The sequence below is a fragment of the Ursus maritimus genome, unplaced genomic scaffold (genome assembly GCF_017311325.1).
Source record: "Ursus maritimus isolate PB19 unplaced genomic scaffold, ASM1731132v1 scaffold_1, whole genome shotgun sequence".
In the NCBI taxonomy this organism is placed as follows: domain Eukaryota; kingdom Metazoa; phylum Chordata; class Mammalia; order Carnivora; family Ursidae; genus Ursus; species Ursus maritimus.
In genome coordinates this window covers 76132791-76154666 of record NW_024423343.1, presented here as the reverse complement: position 1 = coordinate 76154666, position 21876 = coordinate 76132791, and the positions used below count along the sequence as shown (strand labels likewise).

General features: G+C 41.5%; 1 protein-coding gene across 1 annotated transcript in view; it reads right to left on the bottom strand.

Moving 5' to 3' along the window:
• The window catches only part of NEB (nebulin), a 271288-nt gene that overhangs the window by 185082 nt on the left and 64330 nt on the right, over window positions 1-21876 (bottom strand). The window contains exons 12-26 of the mRNA XM_040644991.1: window positions 19966-20070; window positions 12588-12692; window positions 11841-11948; window positions 9303-9419; window positions 7581-7685; window positions 7386-7493; window positions 7186-7290; window positions 6682-6780; window positions 5543-5647; window positions 4464-4571; window positions 4263-4376; window positions 2975-3076; window positions 2766-2873; window positions 2573-2677; window positions 1492-1590 (exon numbers count right to left, since the gene is read on the bottom strand). Coding sequence (XP_040500925.1) covers window positions 1492-1590; window positions 2573-2677; window positions 2766-2873; window positions 2975-3076; window positions 4263-4376; window positions 4464-4571; window positions 5543-5647; window positions 6682-6780; window positions 7186-7290; window positions 7386-7493; window positions 7581-7685; window positions 9303-9419; window positions 11841-11948; window positions 12588-12692; window positions 19966-20070 — 1593 coding nt within the window. The remainder of the gene's footprint in view (window positions 1-1491; window positions 1591-2572; window positions 2678-2765; window positions 2874-2974; window positions 3077-4262; window positions 4377-4463; window positions 4572-5542; window positions 5648-6681; window positions 6781-7185; window positions 7291-7385; window positions 7494-7580; window positions 7686-9302; window positions 9420-11840; window positions 11949-12587; window positions 12693-19965; window positions 20071-21876) is intronic.

Here is a 21876-nt window from a genome sequence, read left to right as displayed (position 1 = left end):
GGGGGTCAGAATTTTCTCAAGTGTATATAAATGGCGAAGTTATTTCTACCCTTTTTTGAAAGATGCCTCAAAGAGGCAGTCTATGCAGTCAAAGTCCATTACAGGGCCTTGACCCTCACGCCCTCTTTCAGGATTGTGGTGTAATCCAATTTGGGTTGCCATTTCATAAATGCTATCACAATGTATATGTGGGGAAACTCATTGTTGGATCTAAACTTTTAGGCTGTGCCTCAGGACAGGAACACTCGAAGTCTATTAAATTCTGTCATCAGAGAAATAACAGAAATAGTAATAATTCTAAATAATTAATATGCTAGCACAGTTAAAAAGATACATTTGTATTAATAAAAATGTAAAATATAGCCCTTTATTTAAAATTTTTAAAGGTGACATAGGTGGAAGGCAGGGAGTATAAAGAGAGAACGAGGCTGTTGAATTCTGGAGCCAAAGGCGAATGCACGAGACTGAATGTTGTGTAGTAAGCACCTCCAAAACAGAGCCCGTGGCCTAGCCACACCAACGAGAAGAGCGTGTGGTGGCCAGGCACTGCATACAGCACCCTCTTCCTTTGCTGCCTGCAAGTTCAGCTGGGTCAGTGATGTTACGGTTTAGCTGTTCTTTCTTGTGGTGTAAACTGTTAATACGCTAGAAAAGTTGCATAATGAACGAATAGGACTCCTGGGTTATACTGATGCCATTTCCTTCTTTACCAATTGCAGATGAGCTCCCTGTGATATTAAAGCACGTTTTAGAGTAGGATAGAGTGTATTTTCCTTCCTGCGAAGGCTGTGCTACTCTCAGCTACTCCAAGTGTGGTCCACCCACAGCAGCAGCCACATCACCGAGGAGCGTGTTAGGGCCAGCATATCCCCCCAGACCCACGGCGTCAGAATCACTGGGTGACCCACATGGATGTGAATGTTCGAAAAGCACTGCTATTCTTCCCCTGATCTTCGCATGGCTGGGCCGTCTGCTTAGATCTTCCTTGCCCACCCAGTTGGAAGTGTCCCCCCACTCACTGTCTCGCACATCATTCTGTTTGAATTCTCTATCACCCCGTCTTAGTTTTCTTCTTACTGCCTGATGTCTGCCTTGTTTCTTTACTCTTTGTCTTTTTGTAAAGTCTTCACCAGCAAACTCAAGAATGGGAAATGCTTCCCTTGTTACCTACACGGATACTTTTGTTGTCTTTAAGGTGCCATGAAGTTTTAGTATGCATCATTTTGGGTATGTGACAGACCATAATGGACAAATTTCCCACTAAAAATTGGAGACTTATTGAAGAAATATTATTTTTATTACTGTCTAACACCATTTTCCCTAAGGCTGCAATTTGACCTAGCAGTTTCCTTTGCATTTTATTAAACAAATCTTGAAAAATGACATTGTTGGATAGATAGATGAGCCCATGAAGCTAAAGTGAAAATGCGTACATTTCAAATAAACACAGCATTCTAGGTCATCCACGCTTGCGCAAATCAAGGCACTTACATCGCTAAGCTGCTTCGTGTTAAGCTGGGCTTGCAACAGCACAGGAGTGTCGGTGACGGCCGTGAATTTGGTCTTATCTGGATGAACTTTGTATGTATGCTAGAAAAGATATTCTTTCATGAAATTTCATAATGTACCTTTATATTCTTGTTCATATACACCGTCTTATAAAAAGTTTCCAGTTAAAAATAGAGATTACTTCCTGAAAACCTGGTTGACATGTTCCTACTTTCTCTCTCTCCATCTCCATCTCCTGACACTGCCTCCAAACTGGTCTCCATGCTGCAAGTCAGGAACCGGATTAATTCTCCTCCTGCTGGAGCCTTACGATGGCTCTCCACTGGACTTGCATTCAACCGAAACTGTGCCTTCGCGGATGAGCCCTACCCTACAGAATCTCCCCCCTCCCTTCATCGCCTACCATTTCACCTCTTACTCCTCTCCCCCTCTCCAGCACCCTTCAGCTCCCTCATCCTTTCAATTCCCTAAGTGCCAAGTGTGTTCTCCCCTTAGGCTGTTCTTCCAGTTGCTCTCACCTTGATCTTGGCATGGCTGCACATTCCTGCCTTAGACGCTCCTTGAGCACCCCGTCTATGGTGCCCATCCAGTCTCTCTCTCCCACGTCATTCTATCTTAATTCTGTAGCATCATTCTACATGTGTTGTTTTATCATTGTCCGGTATCTTTCTTCTTTCTGTTTCTTTATTGTCTCTCCCTCTCAAATGCATGCTCCCCAAGAGGCAGCCCACCTTGTTCCCTCTTCTTTCCCAGCATCAAGGATGGTGTCTGACACAAGCTAGCTCCTCATGTAAATTCGTTAAATAAATGAACACCTGTCTCTCAGAAATTTCCCTATTTTGCCTCCCCCATCCATGTGTATATAAACTACTAGAAGTAAAGATTTATAAAACCACAAGCTATTTTGTAACAAATAGGCTTTTTCACAGTAATTTTCGTGCTCCCCAATTCCACCCAAAGTTTCAAACCACTAGATGTTAGCATTTAAACTCCTGCTAAAATTACCACTAGATGGCACACGAATCCCAAACCCCATTTCAAGAACTCAGGGCCCCTGACTCACATCTTTACATTGGTCTAGCTTCTTGATTGCTTCATATTCTTGTGTTATTGTCTGAGGGAAATAGCATTTCCCTTTATCTTCCTCATACTCTGCTTTGTAATTTTTCTATAATGAGAAAGAACAAAAATAGATCAGGATTGTTATTGCCCCCAAATAACGTCACTGAGAGACAGAAAAACGGTCTTCAACTTACGTCACTGTTTTGAGCGGAAACTCTCATGCAGTGTATTTGATATGGGTCCTCAGAGCTGCCTACATAATGTCCCAAAATATTCTGTACATATGAATCTTTGTATTTAGCCTGAAAAAGAAAGCATATTGATAGATATGTCGATTATGTATGTTACTTGGCAAACAGAAGAAAAGCCCTCAAACCCCAGGGGTAACCGCGGCCTTTCGAACCTCACTGAAGTTCTTCATCAGAGTGTCAAGCTGATACTTAGGGGTCTCACAGTAGTTCATGCTCTTTGCTTTTGTCTTCTCATAGTTTTCCTTGTATAATCTCTGTCGAAGGAGAAAGAATATCAACCAAAGAAAAATATATCTCATGGTATAAAAGCCATTCCCATCATTGCGATACTTAACGAAATAGGCAGATTTTGTATTTTTCAGCATTTATTTTCCACAAGGCAAAAAAGGCAGAACGAATATGGTAGAGGTTCGTGTCTTGAAGAATCTAGTCCGCTAATATCCATATATATGCCAGTGTTACTTTTGCTCACATTTCTCAGCCAGAACGTACCGCAGTATGCCAAGGCTGCTGTCTAAGCAACTTTTTGTCTTAAAATAATCTTTCCCACTTGAACACGTTTGAAAGAAAATGAATTGTTTAATAGCGCAAAATTAAGTAAAAGGTATAAAGTGGACCTTAGATACGTAGGCACAGTCCTGCCTAGAAAAGTATTCAGTTCAGCCCTTGATGAAAACACATTTTACAATACCTTTGGAAGTTGGCTTTTCTCACTGAGATCTAATATTTTTCTTTAGAGTAATAATATGTAAAAAGATGATTTTTCCACTTTGTTTATGTATCACGTATTTCTACACATTCTTCTTCATTCTCCCGTTTAGAAATTCAAAAATATACTCAGTAAAGAAAAGCATACTTATAAATGATACAGAATAGGGAGTATTTCTTTCATGCCATGAATTAGAGAAGCAATTTTTATAAAGAGTTTTATTTTTAATATTTTAGTCTTTAAAATGAGATCAGTATTTCATAAAATTCTTAAAATCCTTTGTTCTTGAGGTTATACTTCTTCTAGTTTTCCTACTTTATTGGTCTTTGGCCTGATTTTCTCACTTCTTCCTTTTATTTCTCTGTACATATTTTTGCAAAGTCCCTGAAGTCAGATCATGATATGGAATGAGTATGTGTTTACACATAGGGAAATATTAAGCCCCTCTCTAGGAAAAATAAAGAAAATGCTATTGCTAGTATGTTTTCCCCCTAATTAAACAGATGGCATTAAAAAAAGATTAAGGAAACATTTACAATATTCACTGGTGTCTCAAAGTACAGAGACATCATAAGAATTAGGCACTTAATCATCTTTTACCACTGGGCTTTCGCATCTGACTTGTCGTCCTGAATCTGAGATTTCATTTAGGCTAACGTTCCATCTGAAATTATATTAAACAGTAAGTGCAGCCACATCTGAAAATAAGGGTGATATACAAAGACACTCACATCACTCTGGTTTTTGGCCGTCTTCAAAGAGTGCAACATCTTGGGATCATCATTAATGCTCAGGGATCCAATCATTTTCCCTTTATTTTTCTCATAGTCTTTCTTGTACATCACCTGTAAAGACATCATACACGTGCCAGATCCCACCCACCAAGAACCGTCCCTGCGGGCCCCCTGCCCAGGTGCCCAGGCCACACTCACATCGCTGGTGATCCTGCTGTTGGCCTTGGCTGCCAGCAGAGGAATGGCGTCCACTTTAATGTCAAACTTCTTCGCTTTGCTCTTCTCCCAGTCATGCTTATAGATATTCTGGACAGAAACATTTTAACAAAGGAAGTGGCAAAAATGATACACGTGTTATCACACATTTAGGACTAAGGAGTATCTCAATACTCTGGCTTAAGACAAAATAAATGGATTGTCCAGAAAATCACGCATATGAGTTATTTCTCTTTAAGCTGAAGCTTCTAATTTTCCAAGATCAAGGTTCTCCACTCACCATTAGAATCTTTCATCAAATTAACCTAATTTTAGTGACCATACTAATATCTGATTCCTAACACTGAGTATGTCACAGAGGGGCACAAATATTCTATCATTAATTTACTTTTTGTGATCTAAAGACAGCACGTTCATTGATCTCAAAGTCCTCTGAAAAGGTTATTTCCTGAATCATTACAATACTCACTGATGCTGGATAATCTAGTACTTATTTATAGAATTGTTGAAGAAATTGAGATCTCCCCTCCAACGGGAATTTGACTTTTCTATGAAATTAAGTTTTGAAAATGAAAGGTAGCAACGGACGTTTGGCCTTAATGCCTTTTGAATACCCTATATATCCTAGTGTAAACTCACTTACATGTAGAAATAAGCATCATCTGTGTGAAATAAGGCACATTACCCATCTGAGGAATAAATAAAACGAAACTGTATCTGAAAAACCAGGTCCTGGGTGAAAATTAATTATAGCATAACATAAATGAATATATGGCTAAAATATCTAACACTGTGATTCACAGTTAAACCTACATGAGTGGGGGCATTTGGAGGGTTGGTTAAAACATACTAAGATTGTCTGATTGTACGAAGCTACTTACAACATTGCTACCTGCATTTATAAGGTGAATTCAAAGATACGTGAGCAGGGGCATAGGGACATGATACACAGGTTGAATGTTCTTCCCATTTGAACTCAGAAGTGTTTATTCAGTGAAGCAATCCAGAAATAAAAGCACAGGTCATCAGGATAGCCCACGGCATGGTATGTGGGAACTTACGTCACTCAGGTTATAGGCATTGACTTTGTGTTGGAGGAGGGCAGGGGTATCTGGAGGTATGTGGCACTTGAACTTCTCATTTTCATGCTTTGCTTTGTAGTTCAGCTGAGACAGAGAGTGACAGAGATAGAGGGAGAGAGAGAGACAGTAAAGGAGACAATTAGTTCTAAAGAAGAATTGTCCCAAAATACAAAAATCTCATGTGGGACATTTCATAAAATAAAATGTAAAATACATTTTGTTTAAATAACAACTGACGTTGTTAAGATCGAGACACAAGTCCAGAGCTAGGGTGGGCCACCCTGCGTTACTGACACCCTGCGCGATATCACATCTGTCACCGGGGTAGGACTGTCCTGGAAGGAGGTGGCTCTCCCACATATGCTCCCTCTCCACGCATAGCACAATCGGTCCTCAGAATCACGGGACTCTGAGACTCAGCCTTTTCTCTCTTTCCATTGTCAATGCTCACTTTCTGGGGAACATGTTCTAATAAGCCTGGTTATGTCTCCTCATACATTACGGTTTGTTAAGACTCTATGTGAAGACTTTATTTCTGGCCATAAATTGACTGAGGTTACTTTTATTGTTTTGTTTAGTTCAACACAAGCTTGGAAGTTCATACTTAAAACTCATGTGATAAAACTTACCTCAAAAACTCCATTTTCCAAAAACTTATTTGAGACAGAGACATTCCACATATTGAATATCTGCTCTGGGCCAGGGTATTTACTATGCTCGTATCTCCTTTCACTTACTCTTCAAAGCAACCACAAATTATGAAAGGGAAATAGGAGGCATAGAGAGGCTCACCAATTTGCCTACTCCGCCAGTCGTAAACGACAGAGCTGGAATTTCACCCAGTCTTGTCTGACTCAAGAACTCCTGTTCTTTCCCAGACGGTAAGCTACATCAGTTCCCCTTCTAGAACCGTTTTGCTATCATTGTTATCCATCTGACAAGATGTAAGGCAACTAAATAAGGAGATATTTTAGGTGATTACAAATATAGACAAGTTAAATTGCTAAAACTTACTTAGCCTTTTTTTGGCAAATGTGACAAGTCACTGGATTTTATATACGGAGTTGTGATAAGTTATCCCTCCTAACTGGATTTCCTGCATATTTAAAGGAACTTACATCACTCAGTTGTTTGGAATTGACTTGGGCTTGCACCAGAACAGGAGAGTCAGTGACTTGAGTGAATTTTGTCTTATCCGGATGGACTTTGTAGGTATGCTGTGGAGGGAAAAAGGAATCATTTTAGTGGTGAAATCCGAGTTGACCTATAGGCCAAGCAAGGAGAACGCATTCCCCCAAAAGAAAAGAAACTTGTAATTAATCAAACACATGGCTCTTTTCTAATTAGACTGCCGTGTTTTTGAGAGATATTTTCACATCTGTACAAAAAACTTTCTGATTCTTCAGATTTCCGATAACCTTTCTTTGGGGAAAAGAACTAGAACCAGCACTTGAAAGGTATGGATGACAATAGGAAAAATCAATTCATCTACTACAAAATAAATTGTGTTTCTTGCAATTTCCTTGCTTGCATTAATTTGAAAAGTGTTAACGTTGTATGTATCTCTTGACCCCGAGATGCTACAAAGGACAGGACGCTCAAAGTTCATACTACAGACTTACATCTTTACACTGATCCAGTTTCTTGATCGTTTCATATTCTTGAGTTATAGTCTGGGGGAAGAAGCCTTTGCCTCTGTCTTCTTCATATTCTGCTTTATAGTTTTTCTATGAGGAAAAGAAATCAGATATAAGGTTGCAACCGTTATTCACACCCTAAAGACGTGTTAGTGGGAAAGCTACACGATTGTCTTAGAACTTACGTCACTGTTTTGAGCTGCGACTTTCATACAGTGCGTATGATATGGGTCCTCAAAGCTGCCTACATAATGTCCCAAAATATTCTTTAAGTAGGAATCTTTGTATTTAGTCTGAAAGATAAAACATATTTCATGTATTTATTAGGGGGAAATAATGGATCTTTTCTTAACAGAAGAGGTAACCACGGGGTTGCTTACATCGCTCGTGAAGTTGTGCAGAACTGTATCAAGTTGAAATTTGGGGGTTTCGCAGTAATTTATGCTCTTTGCCTTTGTCTTTTCATAGTTTTCCTTGTATAGTTTCTGTCAAAGAAAAAAGAAGTCAGATTCCTGTCACTCCCACACTGATTATAACACTTGTATTTCCCAACACTCAACAAAAGAAGAAGAAGAAAAAAAAAGATATCGCCTGTCAACTCTCTTAAAAACTGACAATCAAACATTGGGGTGTGGTGAATGATAAGTTTCTTCTATTAGCAATTACTGTAAAGCTCAGGTTTTTAACGGTCACCGAAATATCAAGAAACCAGTATGCTGCCTCAGACCAAGCCCTTTGTTGTGGAAACCTGTGTTTCAGAACTGCTACATCTCCCCTCCCCCAACTCACAGACCCTCACTGATGGTGCCACAGCAGACAGGAATATTCTGAGCAAGAGTGGATTTTTTTTTTTTTTAAATAAACCTTCACGAAAAATTTAGTATACGCTGAGAAAAACAGTCTCCCTTCTTCCTTCCACCAAGGGAAAACCTCTTACACAAACAGATAGTATATCTTGAAACTACGGTATACACCAGAACTCAGATGATAAAGTCACTCACTCTTCTTCTCCGCTAGGATTTAAATTTAGCTCTAACGAGAACAATAAACAACTATTGGATTTGAAAGGTGCAACTGAGAAAGTGGGTCTTTCTCCTGTTGGGTTTTGAGATTGTAGATGGTGCTGTTTGGTTTTTACATTTTTGTATTGTTCTCTTTATCAACAAAGGAGATTTGAACCCGGGCTTTTAGATGTTTGATAAAGATGACCTTTATCTAGGAAACAGGAGACCTGCTTTGCACTGATTTCCCAACAGAGCTATTTGGACAGACGCACTGACTCTCACCGCCACTCCCGCTCCATGCACCCCGTTCCTCAGTCGCATGTGCACATTTCTATGGTGCTGACTTAATTTGAGGGACAAAGAAAAGAGAACTAACCCGCAGAGAGAACCATGTATAATCCTCAAATATTGGGAAAGCTTAATACAGTGTAACTACAAGGGGAAAACTCAACTGATCACACGTTCAGCCTCTTTATTTATATAGTCAACGTGGTCTCGGGCTGCTAGTCTCTCACTGATCCAATCTATTTTACATCTAACGGATTGGTCAGACTCTCAATTTCGCAAGTAGAAACTCCTGTGAAGACTCTGGGAGCCATCTTTCAAGTCATGCTGTTTGCAAGTGATGGTTTCTAGGGCCAAGATCTGTACCGAGAATGGCGGAGGTGAGCGGAAGCAGCTGTGCGACATAGGACACTTGTTCTCACCCCACGTCAAGAACACAAGGGCAGGGCACACACTCAACTTCATCTCTCTCTCTCTCTCCTCCCCTTTCAAAGTCTCCTCCTGCCTGTGTTAAGATCCCATGTATCTCCCACACAGTACTCTTTGCCCATATGGAAGCTCAGGCACCAGAGCCCATAAGCAAATGAGGTGCTCTCTGCCCACTGAGCTAAACCCACAGCCCCCCCAAACTGACACACATCAAACTCGGAGGCACTCATGTCTACCTGTGGGTAACCAGCTCCAGGGGAACTGCTACACTAGAATCTTAGAGTATTTGCAAAGTTATATACGCATTTAGTCGTACCAGGAGCAAAATTTCATCTCTCTGGCAGCTAAGGTTAAAAAAACACTTTTTGACAAGAATGTACTTACGTCACTCAGGGCATTTCCTGCCGCCTTCAGCTGCTGGAGCAGTGGGTTCTCTGAAGCAGGAAGTACATTATAATCTGCTTTTCCTTTATTCTTTTCATAGTCTTCTTTGTATTTTACCTGTAGGAGTGATATAAAATGATAAAGTAACTCTCTGGGTTATTTTTGCTCCTCTCTATTATGGATATTATGACATAGTTCCACAAATCAATGTTCTCTCCAGAAAAGTTTGACATTTTACAAACAAAATACTCATAGTAACTCATAACAGCAGCAGAGAAACTGCATAAATTTCCAGAATAACTTTTCTTCCCATTCATTCATTCATTCAAAAATGTCCATAGGGTATCGATTACGTGCTAGCTCCGGGACAGGTCCAAGAAAGAATAACCCCTGGTCCCCGTCCTCAGAGAGAAAAAGACACACACAAATAATGATAGTGCCTCCTGTCCCAGACGCTGCTCTCTGTAACCCTCACTTAGCTCTTAGCTTCCAGCTGCCTAATTGCCAACACGTTTTTAAAGAAAGCAAGCCAGAAGCAGCATCAATCTACTCTCTCATGCTTCCTCTGTGCCTGTGTGTGAGCATGTGTGTATTTAACGCACATGCAGAAGAGAGAGGAAGGGGCTAGAGGTTGGACGAAGGATGACAACCTCACGTTTTCTTTCTGCCCTTCCCACTTTGCACCTTTGATTCCAGCTTTAGCAGAAGCTTTGAATGAGCACCCAAAGCCCCTCTTAGGAACATGCCCAAAGGGAGAACAAGAAACTGATCCTAGTTCTGACCATGATCCCCAGTGCCAGCTATTTATTCCGGCAACGTAACTGTAGAATACAGAACCGTTCAAAGCATCCTAGCCTACCAAAATCTGAGAACTTCAAAAAACAAATATCGGTTTGGTCTCCAAAGGCAGGAGATGCACAGCTGACAGAAGCACCACTCCCTACAGCACACAGAAGCCTCACAGGGGATACTCTACAGGAATGAAAGACATAACCTTTCACTGCAAAGGAATTCCACACACCCTCCTATCTCTCTACCTGCCTCTGGGATACGCGGCCTCTTCTCCTGTTTCTGGATGAACTGTCAGGACTTGCGGCAAATCTCCCCCTCCTGTTAAGCACCAGACCCTTCCCCTTTCACCTACTCAAGGATATCACTCCAGCCACTCTTCCCGCCTCAGATAGCATCACATTTTCCCTCCACATTGGATTTTTCCCATCAGCATAGAAACACGGTGTCTTTGTCTGCTATCTTAAAAGAATCCCCTCTTCACCCACATATCCCAAGCCACTACCCCATTTCCTTCTTTTCCTTTCAGGAAAATACTTTGAAAACCTGAGTATACTTAACATTCTTCTATTTCTCTGTTCTTACCCATTCATGAACCATCTCTAAGCAGACTCAACCAAGTTTGTATGGTCTCATTAGAGACCATACTTTGGTCAATTCATGTCAGAAACATTTGACCCAGCTGATCACTTCCCTCTCCCTTCACTCACTTCCTACTCTCTCCCAACTCTCCTCCTACCTCATCTCACTGATGTGTTCACATGGAGATACTCCAGAGTCAATCCTTAGAGCTTTCTGTCTACACTTGTTCCCTTGATGGCTTCCAGTCTTATGATGTTAAATAGTATGCATATACCGATGATGCCCAAATTTATACAACCCTTCCAGATATCTCCCCTGAAACTTCACACTCATACAATCAACTGCCCACCTAACATTTCCACTCGGATGTCAAAAAGGCATCTCAGATCTTACATGTTGGAAGCTAAGCCCATGTTTCCCCTCCAAAAATAATTATCCACTCCTTCCACACTCTTCTCTCTCTTGATAAAGAGAATTCCATCCATGCAGTTGCTTAGACCCAGACTGTCTTTTCAAATCCCGTATCCAACCCAATAACAAAACCAAGTCAGCTCTACCTTCAAGGTACATTTCATCACCTGCCCTAATGCCCTCCTGATCCAAAACATCACTATCTTGCACCTGGATACTGAAATAGCTTCCTAGGTGATGAGATCTTCTTGCTTTCACTGCTTCAGCAGAGCCAAGGCCAGGGTTTGAATCAAATCTGACTGGCTTTGAAGTTTATATGCTTTCTATTGCTTTAGAATGCCAAGGGCTCTGTTTACCAAAGTCTACTCTATAGAGCATATGAGCATATCTATGGATTTGTGTATCTTGTCTGTGACTAGATTTTCACCAATTAGTAGGAAAATAAGAAAAACAATAGTAATGATGAGTGTGGTTGCCAGTTGTCTTTTCTTGAGGGGTCCTTCTGTCTGAGAGCACAGCCTTTCTACTTGCAGGTATCAGAAGGTCCTTTATGAAATATTGAAGATGGTACTTGAGTATTGTTAATGCTCATACATAGCAAAATTTTTCGAAAATTTGGTAGCCTCATTATAACCCCAAAGTACTTTTTTAGTTCTTGCTCAAGAACCCTTTTTTTTTCATTATATACAAAACAAGAGTTATAAGAAATCCACCCACAATAAGACCATCACGACAAATGAGAGCATTTCCTCATACCTTGCTAGCTGCCACCCCAGCTTGTTTATTCACTTTGTACTCCGGCGTTTCGGTCTGCATGAAGTAGATCTGGTCTTTCATATTCTCAAAGTCTTCCTGGTATTTCCTCTGTAAGACATTAAACATGCTGGAGAACTGCTGGGAGCACAGACCGTGCAAGGGTTCACATGGGGGGACAGGGGCTGCTTGGAGAACTTACGCACAGCCCCGCTCCTCTTGGCTTACCCAGGTCAGGTTACAATGAGAGATGGTAGGGCCATCACAAAAACAATTAGCAACTTAAAAGAGATTTGGAGCAATTATAAGAGGCTGAAAACCAGCCTCTAAGAAGGAGCTCTCAGAGGCCAGGGGCAGAGAACTTCAGAGAGGAGAAAAAGAGTGTTTTTCAGTGAAGAAAATCTGGAAAGAAACTAGTCAGTTTCATAAATGTACTGTTTTGGGTTCCCCGGGCAAAGAATAAATTTAAAAGGGCCCCTTTAACATGTACTCACTTTGAAGCCCTATTGTTCACATTAATATTGAGGCAAGAATAATGGAATCTGATCAAAACAGTATTTCTCAAAAGGGAGGAAAGATTGGGAGATTTTTTTCTGGTTAGGAACTCTACACAGGTCTTGCCCCCAAGAAGAGGTACCTAGACTCTAATAATGTTCTGGTACCACTTCAGGTACGGCTGGGGGCTAGGAGTCATAAAGGAAAGGGTCACCCTCTCAACCTAAGAACATCCGGCCATTCCTTCCTACTTACTGTGCTGATGTTATCGGCATTCATTCTGGCGGTTGCAATTTCAAAGCAAGGTGTCTCACTCCATTTACCTTTGATTTTATTTTCATAGTCTGCCTTGTATTTTTGCTAGGAGAAAAAAAAGGAATGGTAAAATATAGAAAATACAGAAATTGACAATAAAAGTGGTAATGGGCAGCTTTTAAAAATATCTTTAAAAAAATAAACAAAAATATCTTGACAATGGCCCTTCTTACGTTCTTAATAGAGGTCTTCAAATCTAGTATAGTGTCAACAAGAAAGTTGAGCAAGGAGGTAGAGGTAATAATTGACCCTCTTTTTGTTGAATCTGGGGACTTAGTTCATTCAGAACTTACGGATATTCTCTGATGTCGGAGGGAGGAGACTCAGAAGCATCCTCTACTTATATCTCAGTTATAATAAAACCACTCAGCCTCAGATTTCCATGCCAGATGAACTTATTTCTGAGTTTTACCAAAACTTCTAGTTATCCAGAAAGCAATACCACCACAAAATCTGGCTTGCAGACTAATTAATAATACTTTCTAGTTGAATAAAGAATATACTTTCTAGTTGAATAAAGAAATTTTAATGAGAACTGCCCCATCTTACTCCCAAACACCACCCCACCTGAATCCCAGGCTGTGAGCGTTTTGAAGAGAGGAGTTATGTCTTCTTTATGTTCATATCCTCAGAATCTAACACAAAATGTAGCACACAAAAGTGACCTCATAAATGCATGCTCAAATACACTAAATTGAACTGAGTCCATGAGATGCGGCTTCAAACTACCTTGGCCTTTAGTGTTCTTAGAATAAAATTAAACTGGTCAACCCCAAACTTGTGCATATGAGCCAGAGCTGGCTTATAGCAATTTCCCCTTCTTGGGAAATGTGTTAACAGACACAACCAATGAGTCTCAAGGTGTCTGCACATCTACACCCCCACTACACTCTACAAGAGAAAAGAGAGTGGTTTTGTGATATACCTTTAACAGAACCAGTGCCAAGGAGGAGTGATGTGCAGAGCCAGTGAGTTTGAGTTAAAAGATGCTCAACCCTTTCTCAAATATCTATATCCTTTCTTCTCAAGACCTTAACATGCTGATAAATAGCCAAGTGGTTTTCATAACTTTTATTTTTTTTTTAGATAGATGAAATTTCACTTTTATAATTTTTTTTATTATGTTAGTCACCATACAGTACATCCCTAGTTTTTGATGTAAAGTTCCATGATTCATTACTTGCATATAACACCCAGTGCACCATGCAATACATGCCCTCCTTAAGAACTTTTAGAGTCCTGCGCCTGAGTCCAGAAGCTATGGGCCCAAGACTGGACTCCATCATTACCAAAGGTGTGACTTTGCCTCTGAGTTTCAGGTTCTCAACCACAGCACCAACAATAATAATACCTTCCACAGAGAATTGTTGGAAAGATTAAATAAGTTCATACCCTGAAGAGTCCTTTGCAAACTCCACAGTGCTAAACAAATGTAGACTACAGTAACTGTAACAATAATGGTAACATTGCTAGCATAACAGAGTAAGAAACTGAAGAAAATTTTGTGTGTATTCTTCGATAGAAATCTTTGTTGAGATAATATTTACATTAAAGCGCTATTTGTCTACTCTCCTCTTTTGAAGCTTTAAAAAATTGAAGTCACTCTTCAGTCACTCAGACTGAATTCAATCGGTCAAAATGTATTTTTCGATTGGCTGATTGCCTACAGAAGTATTTCTAATCTTTTCGGGGAGCAGACCTCTTCAGAAATCTGAGAAAGCTATAAATTGCCCATAAACACAACTTCAGAGGGTTCTTGATGTACATGCACCCCAGGTTAAGATCTCCAACCTACATTCTTGGCAGGGGATATTGCCCTTCCTCTGTTTGCTCTCAAAAGAAGAAACCTCCAAGATTAGGGGGTAGGGCCAACAGGGCCTGATGCATCCCCAAAACTTTGTAACATAATTTAAAATTGAGAAAGCAGCATTCTTTTTTTTTTTTAAAAGATTTTATTTATTTGTCAGAGAGAGAGCGCACGCACATGCAGAGGGAGTGGCAGGCAGGAGGAGAAGCAGGCTCCCCGCTGGGCAAGGAGCCTGATGTGGGACTCAATCCCAGGACCCTAGAATCATGACCTGAGCCAGAGGCAGATACTTAACCAACTGAGCCACTCAGGCAAGCCCACAGCAGACATTCTTAATGAGGTCCAAAAGTTGGGCCATTATGGGGAAATAATAAGAATCACATATGTAGATTTGTTAAAGAAAATTAAGTAAAAATTAATTCTCACATTAAGAAATAGATATCTGATATTTTTAAAGATATTAAAACAAGACGCAGGGGTGCTGGGGGGCTCAGTTGGCTAAGTGTCCAACTCTTGGATTTGGCTCAGGTCATGATCTCAGGGTCATGAGACTGAGCCCTGTATCGGGCTCCATACTGGGTATGGAGCCAGTTTAAGATTCCCTCTCTTGCCTTCTGCCCCTTCCCCACTCCCCACCCCCACTTGCACATTCTCTCTCCAAAAAAAAAAAAGTAAAATAAAACAACATGCAAAACAAGAGTATAAGACCACCCAGCACTCTCACCCAAAGTCCTTCCCCACTTCTTTCTCTTCATGAACCAGTAACTAATATGGGTCAGCTTAGAGGTGGATCTCTCACAATCTACTCCTGAGTACTCCCAAGTCTGGGAAGATTTTCACTACAAAGGACTAAGGCTGCAGCTTGTTAACTGTTGAGGAAGTTATGGCCTTCCTCTTCATCTGCAGGTAGGAGAGGAGTTGAAAGAATAAAGACCTGTAGCTTGAGGAATGAGAGAGGGAGAGAGAGACACATATTCACATGGGACCTCCTCTGTCAACCAAGTGGTCTCACTCTACACATCTGGCCACAAGGCCTGAGTGTTTACATGGTATACAGAGATGGGTTAGACACAGTGTTGGGTCCAAAACCCAACTTTCCAACTCCACCCGAGCCCTTCTAACTGTCATGTTTGAAGTCAATCAATGGAAACCTGGCAACAAGAATCGACTGAACTTTCTCTAGGATTCTGTGTTTGTTCATTTCACAGAGGACAGTACATTGGGTCAATTACAAGCTCTGGAACACCTTCTGTGGGCAAGAGAGTAACCGCATGTCGATAGATGTAGTAAAATTCCTTCCCCAGACCATAGTCCCTCCTTCTCAGAAATGAGTTGAGAAGCTTGCATTGGGCCACAAATTAGACACCCTAATGTCCTACTTAAACACGTGGCTTCATTATCTACTTTCCATATCTACATCTGTGGTTTTCATGTGGTTATCAAAGGGAAGTAATACAAAGCCTGTGAGTTAATCACACTTCAATTTTTCTGTGAGTTGCTAAATACTGGGACTTCTGACAGCTTCATTCATAGAAATGCTATCCTCTCAGACAGGTGGAGGGGGTCCCAACTGATATTTTCATCGTCCATAGTGGGCCCAGGGCTGCTTTTCTAACTCAACCAAATCTCTTCTGGTGAACTCAATGGAAATCTCTCCGTAATTCTTTGTGATAGAGGAGTTTCCATGGTTTTAAAAGATCAGGGCTTGGCATCTTTGTGCTGTGCAATAATATTTACTGAAAGATGTTTTTGAAAACATTCTAGTGAAATACTAATATATATATGTATATATATATAATACTAATATATACTAATATATAATATATAATACTAATATATATATATGTGTATATATATATCTCTGTCCCCAGTTCCTAATACAGAGCTCCTAAACCCTTGTAATCTCCTGAGTGATAGGGTTGTTTTTTGTTTTTTTTTTTTTTTTTTAAGATTTTATTTATTTGACATTGGGGGGGAAGAGAGCAGAGAGAGAGAGGGACAAGCAGACTCCGCACCCAGCACAGAGCCTGACACGGGGCTCGATCCCATGACCCTCAGATCAGGACCTGAGCTGAAATCAAGAGTCAGAGGCTTAACCAACTGAGCCACCCAGGTGCCCTGGGTTTTCTTTTGTTCTGAGACAACTCCTGGATAGCACTATGATGGGGGCTAGTCACCACAAAAAGCAAGCAGTGCCTAGAAGCTCGGAACTTTCCACTCCGCCCTTCATCTTCTGAGGAGGGGAGAGGGGCTGGAGATGAAGTTAATTATCAGTCAGTCCTATGTGATGAAACCACCATAAAAGTCCCTGAAGTGCACAATTCAGAGAGCTTCCAGGTTGGTGAAAACAACCACATGCTGGGAGAGTAGCACACCCCAGCTCCACAGGGATGGAAGGTCTTGTGTTTGGGACCCACAGGACCTCACCATGGGTATCTCTTTATCCTGGTTGTTCATCTGTATCTTCTATTATGTAATAAACATAAGAAAATGTTTCCCTGAGTTCTATGAGCCAATGATTAGCATATTATTAAACCTGAGGAGGGGGTTGTGGGAACCCTGGATTGGAGCCAGTCAGAAGTATGCGAGGTCCAGATTTATGACTAGTTGTCTGAAACAGGGGTAGTCTCGTGGGTCTGAGCCCTTAACTTGTGAGATCTGAGGCTAACTCCAGGTAGATAATGTCGGAATTGAACTGAGTTATAGGACACCGAGTTGGTGTCAAAGAATTGGCCAGTATGGTTTAAAAAAAAAAAAAAGGCAAAACAAAACAAAAACCATTTAGTAGCAGAAGTGTGCATAGAGGGGTGTCTGGGTGACTCAGTCGGTTAAGCATCTGCCTTCGGCTCAGGTCATGATCTCAGGGTTCTGGGATCGAGCTCGGCGTCGGGCTCTCTGCTCAGCAGGNAGCCTGCTTCTCCCTCTCCCTCTCCCTCTGCCTCTTCTGCAGCTCCCCCTGCTTGTGCTCTCTGTCAAATAAATAAAATCTTAAAAAAAAAAAAAAGAAGGGGAAGAAGTAGTAGCAGTAGTAGTGTGCACAGAGAGTAGAGGAAACAGAGCTTTTCCTTTCAACTCTAGACCCCAGTTAGGTATCCCTGGTAGTTCAGGCTTGAAAGCTCACATTTTCCCTCACATTATGAACCAGAGAGGCAAGCACAGAGAAACTAAAGGGACTTCCCGATGTTGCATTCAGAGCCCCACTTTCAGCTGGCTGTCGTGTGCACGGTAACCTCACTGGAATGTTCGCTTCCACGAACCACCCTGCCTGCCTGTCCATCTGTGTTGGAGCAGTGAAATGCAGCCGAGCCAGGACGAGTGCCTGTATGGAGCTGGGGGCTTTGGCCAAAGACAAAGGGGAGAGAACAGATTCTGACAGGTACAGTAAGGAAAGCTGGTAAGCAGTATAATCAAAATATAAGCCATATAATCATTGCAGATACACAATCATTATATTAACGTATGAGCCGAAGGCTGTAAGACAAAGGACTAGAGCTGGACACAGACAAGGAAATGCTGAATTTAAATACCTAAGAGTGAGTAGATAAAGGAGATTTTATCCATGTTGGAAAGCAAGGAAATGATGATCCTGAAACATGGGTCAAAGCCCATGACGGTGGGGAGCACTTCAAGAGAACAGAGGCAAGTCCCACAGCTAAATCGCCTCTCTCTCCTGCACCCGCGGTCCTAGTCCTCTCTTATTGGATGGTCTGTTGTTGGACGGACTGCTGCCAAGCACAAGCCTTTCTTCCCAAAGTGAGTGTTACTTTGGAGGCAGAGCAGCCATTAAAAACTGGGAATTTGGGTAAGACTGGGATGAAGAGCCAAATCTGGTGACTTTCACCCACAGCCATCCCTGTGGCTTACACTGTTATTCCACAAGGGCAAACCCAGCACTGGTGAGGTTTCCGAAATGTCCAATGATGCCACCGTATCCGGGTGGGGTGGGGCAGTCCGACAGGCATATAGTGCAAGCCACCACTGAAATTTTCCATTTTCTAGTAGCCAATGTTTAAAATGTAAGAAGGAACAGGTGCGAAATTAATTTTCATAATATATTTTACTTAACCCAATAGATCCAAAAACATGATTTCGACATGTAGTCAATATGAAAATAGTGAGCTATTTTACATTTTTTTTGTCCTAAGTGTTCAAGACCCAGGGTCTATTTACCATGCATATAGGACTGTCAGTTCATACAATTGCATTTCAAATGCTCAATAGTCACACGTGGATGGCGGCCTCTACATCAAAGAGTGCAGTTCTAGAGTAACTGGCATGTCTAAATTAGTGGAGAGACTGATTATAGAGCAGTGTGAAAGGGATTTATTATTTTTTTTTATCATGTTCAAGTACCCACCTGCACACTCAAGGTAAAAGTGTGTTGCATTAGTAATATATCTTTTAAAATATGCTTTAAATAAAAATTAAAAATAGATTTTTTTTCCTTTCTAAATGACCATTTGAAAGCAGCTTGTTCTTTTTCTTTGAAAAAGATCAATTGTCCTTGTTCCCTAACTTTATTTAAGTATCCATACTTTCAGCAGGCCAGCTCTTTATGGACAGTTCTAAAGTTCATTTCTGCTTTGCCCTGGGCAAATTTCAGGTTCATGGCATTCCTCTTAGTGAAAACTTACTGTACGTATTAGCTCTATTATCCATGTAGCCTCTGGCGATAGTTAGTAGTCTGCAATATCAGGCACTAAAAACGTCACTGAGTAGACTTCATCATCCATAACTTTTCTTCTTCTCCTTTCCAGGAGACGTCCTTTCCCCAAAAATACCTAAACAAGGTAGAAACCTTGAGGTTCCACCAAAACTCAAGAAGAAGACCAAATTGGGAACTCTACAGAGGGCAAAGAAAAGTATTTAGTATCCCAGGAGAAAGTGGCCTGATTTGAACCAATTTAAAATAGGACTTTCGCATGGGTCTGGTCATCAGTTGCACATCTGTCTCTCGGCATTCTCTGTGAGGCCTGCATTCCTCAGAGCTAGCTTACCAGCCTAAATATAGACAGACTAAGCTGTTTGCCTGGGCCTTAAAAGTTATGAGGTGCACAGCCCACGGCTGTCAAACTAAGCCATGTCTGAGAGATCGCTCATGCATTCTTATTTTCTCCATGTCTGACAGAGAGCGTAAAACTGTACGAGGTCTTCACACTGAATCGAGACAATCAGATCCTCCAAGAAAATGTGTGGTGACTCAGTTCTCAGTTAGTAGCACTTCCCTAAGCCAAAACGTTAAATGACATCAGGACACAGGTTCTGTTTTTTAAAATGCGGCTTTCACATTTTCCGATCACCAAGTCATTAAGCTGGCTGAACAGTTATTAACATGGCCCACAATGTTGATGGATGTATTGTTTTCGCTGTAGACTTTTTAGGGTCATGTTGCAAAAATACTCCCAGGGTTGGTGTTGAATCTTCGGGTTCCCCTTACTTACTTTCTCCGGTGTTTGAGATGATTAAGCCAGAGTTTTTAAGGGAGATAGTGTCCCAGTCCTATTTACTTACCTTGCTCACTTGATTGGTCACTTTCTTAGCAAATTCTATTTCTGGAGGATCTGGCAGAGTTGTGAATTGAGATTGCTGTTCAGCGTGACCTTTTTTGTAGGCAATCTGAAAATAAAAGGTGGGGATGTTCATGAGCCATAGAAAATTATTCTACATCCCAGATTCCATTTGGATTTTTTTTTAAAGACTATGTTTTCATCTGTATCTGAAGTTTTTAAACTTTAGTGTATCACGTAATAGTAATGTATCCTTGCAGATAGAAATCACTGGTAATACTGAGAGCAAGGGTGTGTCCTATCTCATTAAGTCTTCCCTCTTCTCCAAGATTATGAGCCCTAGATCTGTTTCCTTCCATTTGTCTCTGTGCCACATTTGTAACTGGAACTACTGTTAACTAGCATCCTCAACTCCCAACCTCTTGTCTTTGGATCACACCAGCTACCAAACCCCTAGCTCTAGGCCAACTCAACGGCACGCTTCCTCCGCTTATATCCAGGATGCTGAGCGCTACCGAAGCAAACCCTGCAGCTCTACTGATCAGAGAATGACAATGCTCTAAGCATGACTTAAAGGGCCACTGGAAAAGGCTACAGAGGTGGGAAAGGGAGTCTCTTGAACCTAAGCCCTTAGCTTGAAGTCTGGGTGCCTACCCAGTGATACGTTCTGTGAACAAGAGCTTGCATGGGGCTGTGTGCCTGATACTCTGAATTTATGGTAACCAGTTGCCACTTTGCCTTCCAGGGAGCTTGAACAGCCCATTATGCGCCTCTGGTCAGTCTCTGTGCACAGTGGCTAGTGTAAATCCCCAAGACTGTCCTTACCCCAGTCAGCTCTCAGCTGCTTCTTTCATAGGGTAAAGAAAGGCTGCATATACACTTCTCTGTCCCTGTACTTATCCCTGCCCCTCCCACCTGCTACATGGCTCAGAGAAGCAGCCCTTGCAGGGCAGGACCCCTGTACTCAGACCGCTGTTCCCTCCAGCTGCGCTCTGTACCCAGCTCCATCTGTCACCTCTTCTCTTGGCAGCTTCAACCGCTCCCTCTTCATTAGCTCCTTTCCTTTGCCTATTAAAGGCCTCCCTTGCCTGCAAGTATCATGTCCATGAACCATGCAACCCCTTCACTCTTGCCCTCCTTTTTTCCTTCACTGACTACTTGGGCCTTTTCTTCCACCAGTCCTGACCCCCGCCTCCAAAAATGCAGAACCATTTGTAGATCCCCAGACACAAGAAACCCTCCTATGCCTCTGGACCTTTTCCCTGGCATGCCCCAGCTCCAGGCTCTCCCCATCTGCCTGCAAACTGCCGCTCATTCTCCACGGCTCAGAACAAGCAACAGTTTCCCCTCCTGTGCCCTGCCTGACCTGAGGACCTTTGTCCTGAGATCTCACTCAACTTACTTAGCCTTATCTCCTTTAAAGGAATTTTTAGATGACACTGGGATTTGTTGTTTACCTACCTGTCCCTCCTTGGCCTGTGAGCTCTGGGAGGACAGCACCTGGGAGCCCTTGTGGCTTATGCAGAACCTGACCAGAGCAAAGGTTCAGAGGCTGATTTCTGAATGTGCTTTTTATATACCGAGGCCATTGGGGGAAATCTCAAGATTTATCACCCCAACTCTTCTACTCACTTGTGAGACTTATACAAATTATTTTTCCTTCCACGTGGCAGTATTCTTATTTACAGTGTAAAGAGGTTGGATAGTTCCAAGGTCCCAGTCATCTTCTTCATGCTTTAACCAACTCTTAACTATGTCTTAACCCGATAATATCTACCTGCTGCCTATAACAAAAGTTTTATGGACATTAGATCAGTGGAGGATACAAAAGACCATTTTAAAATGCATTTATATGACTTCCACTGCTCAATCTTTAAGTAGGGAAGACTTCATTTTAGACATAGGGTGACTGGTA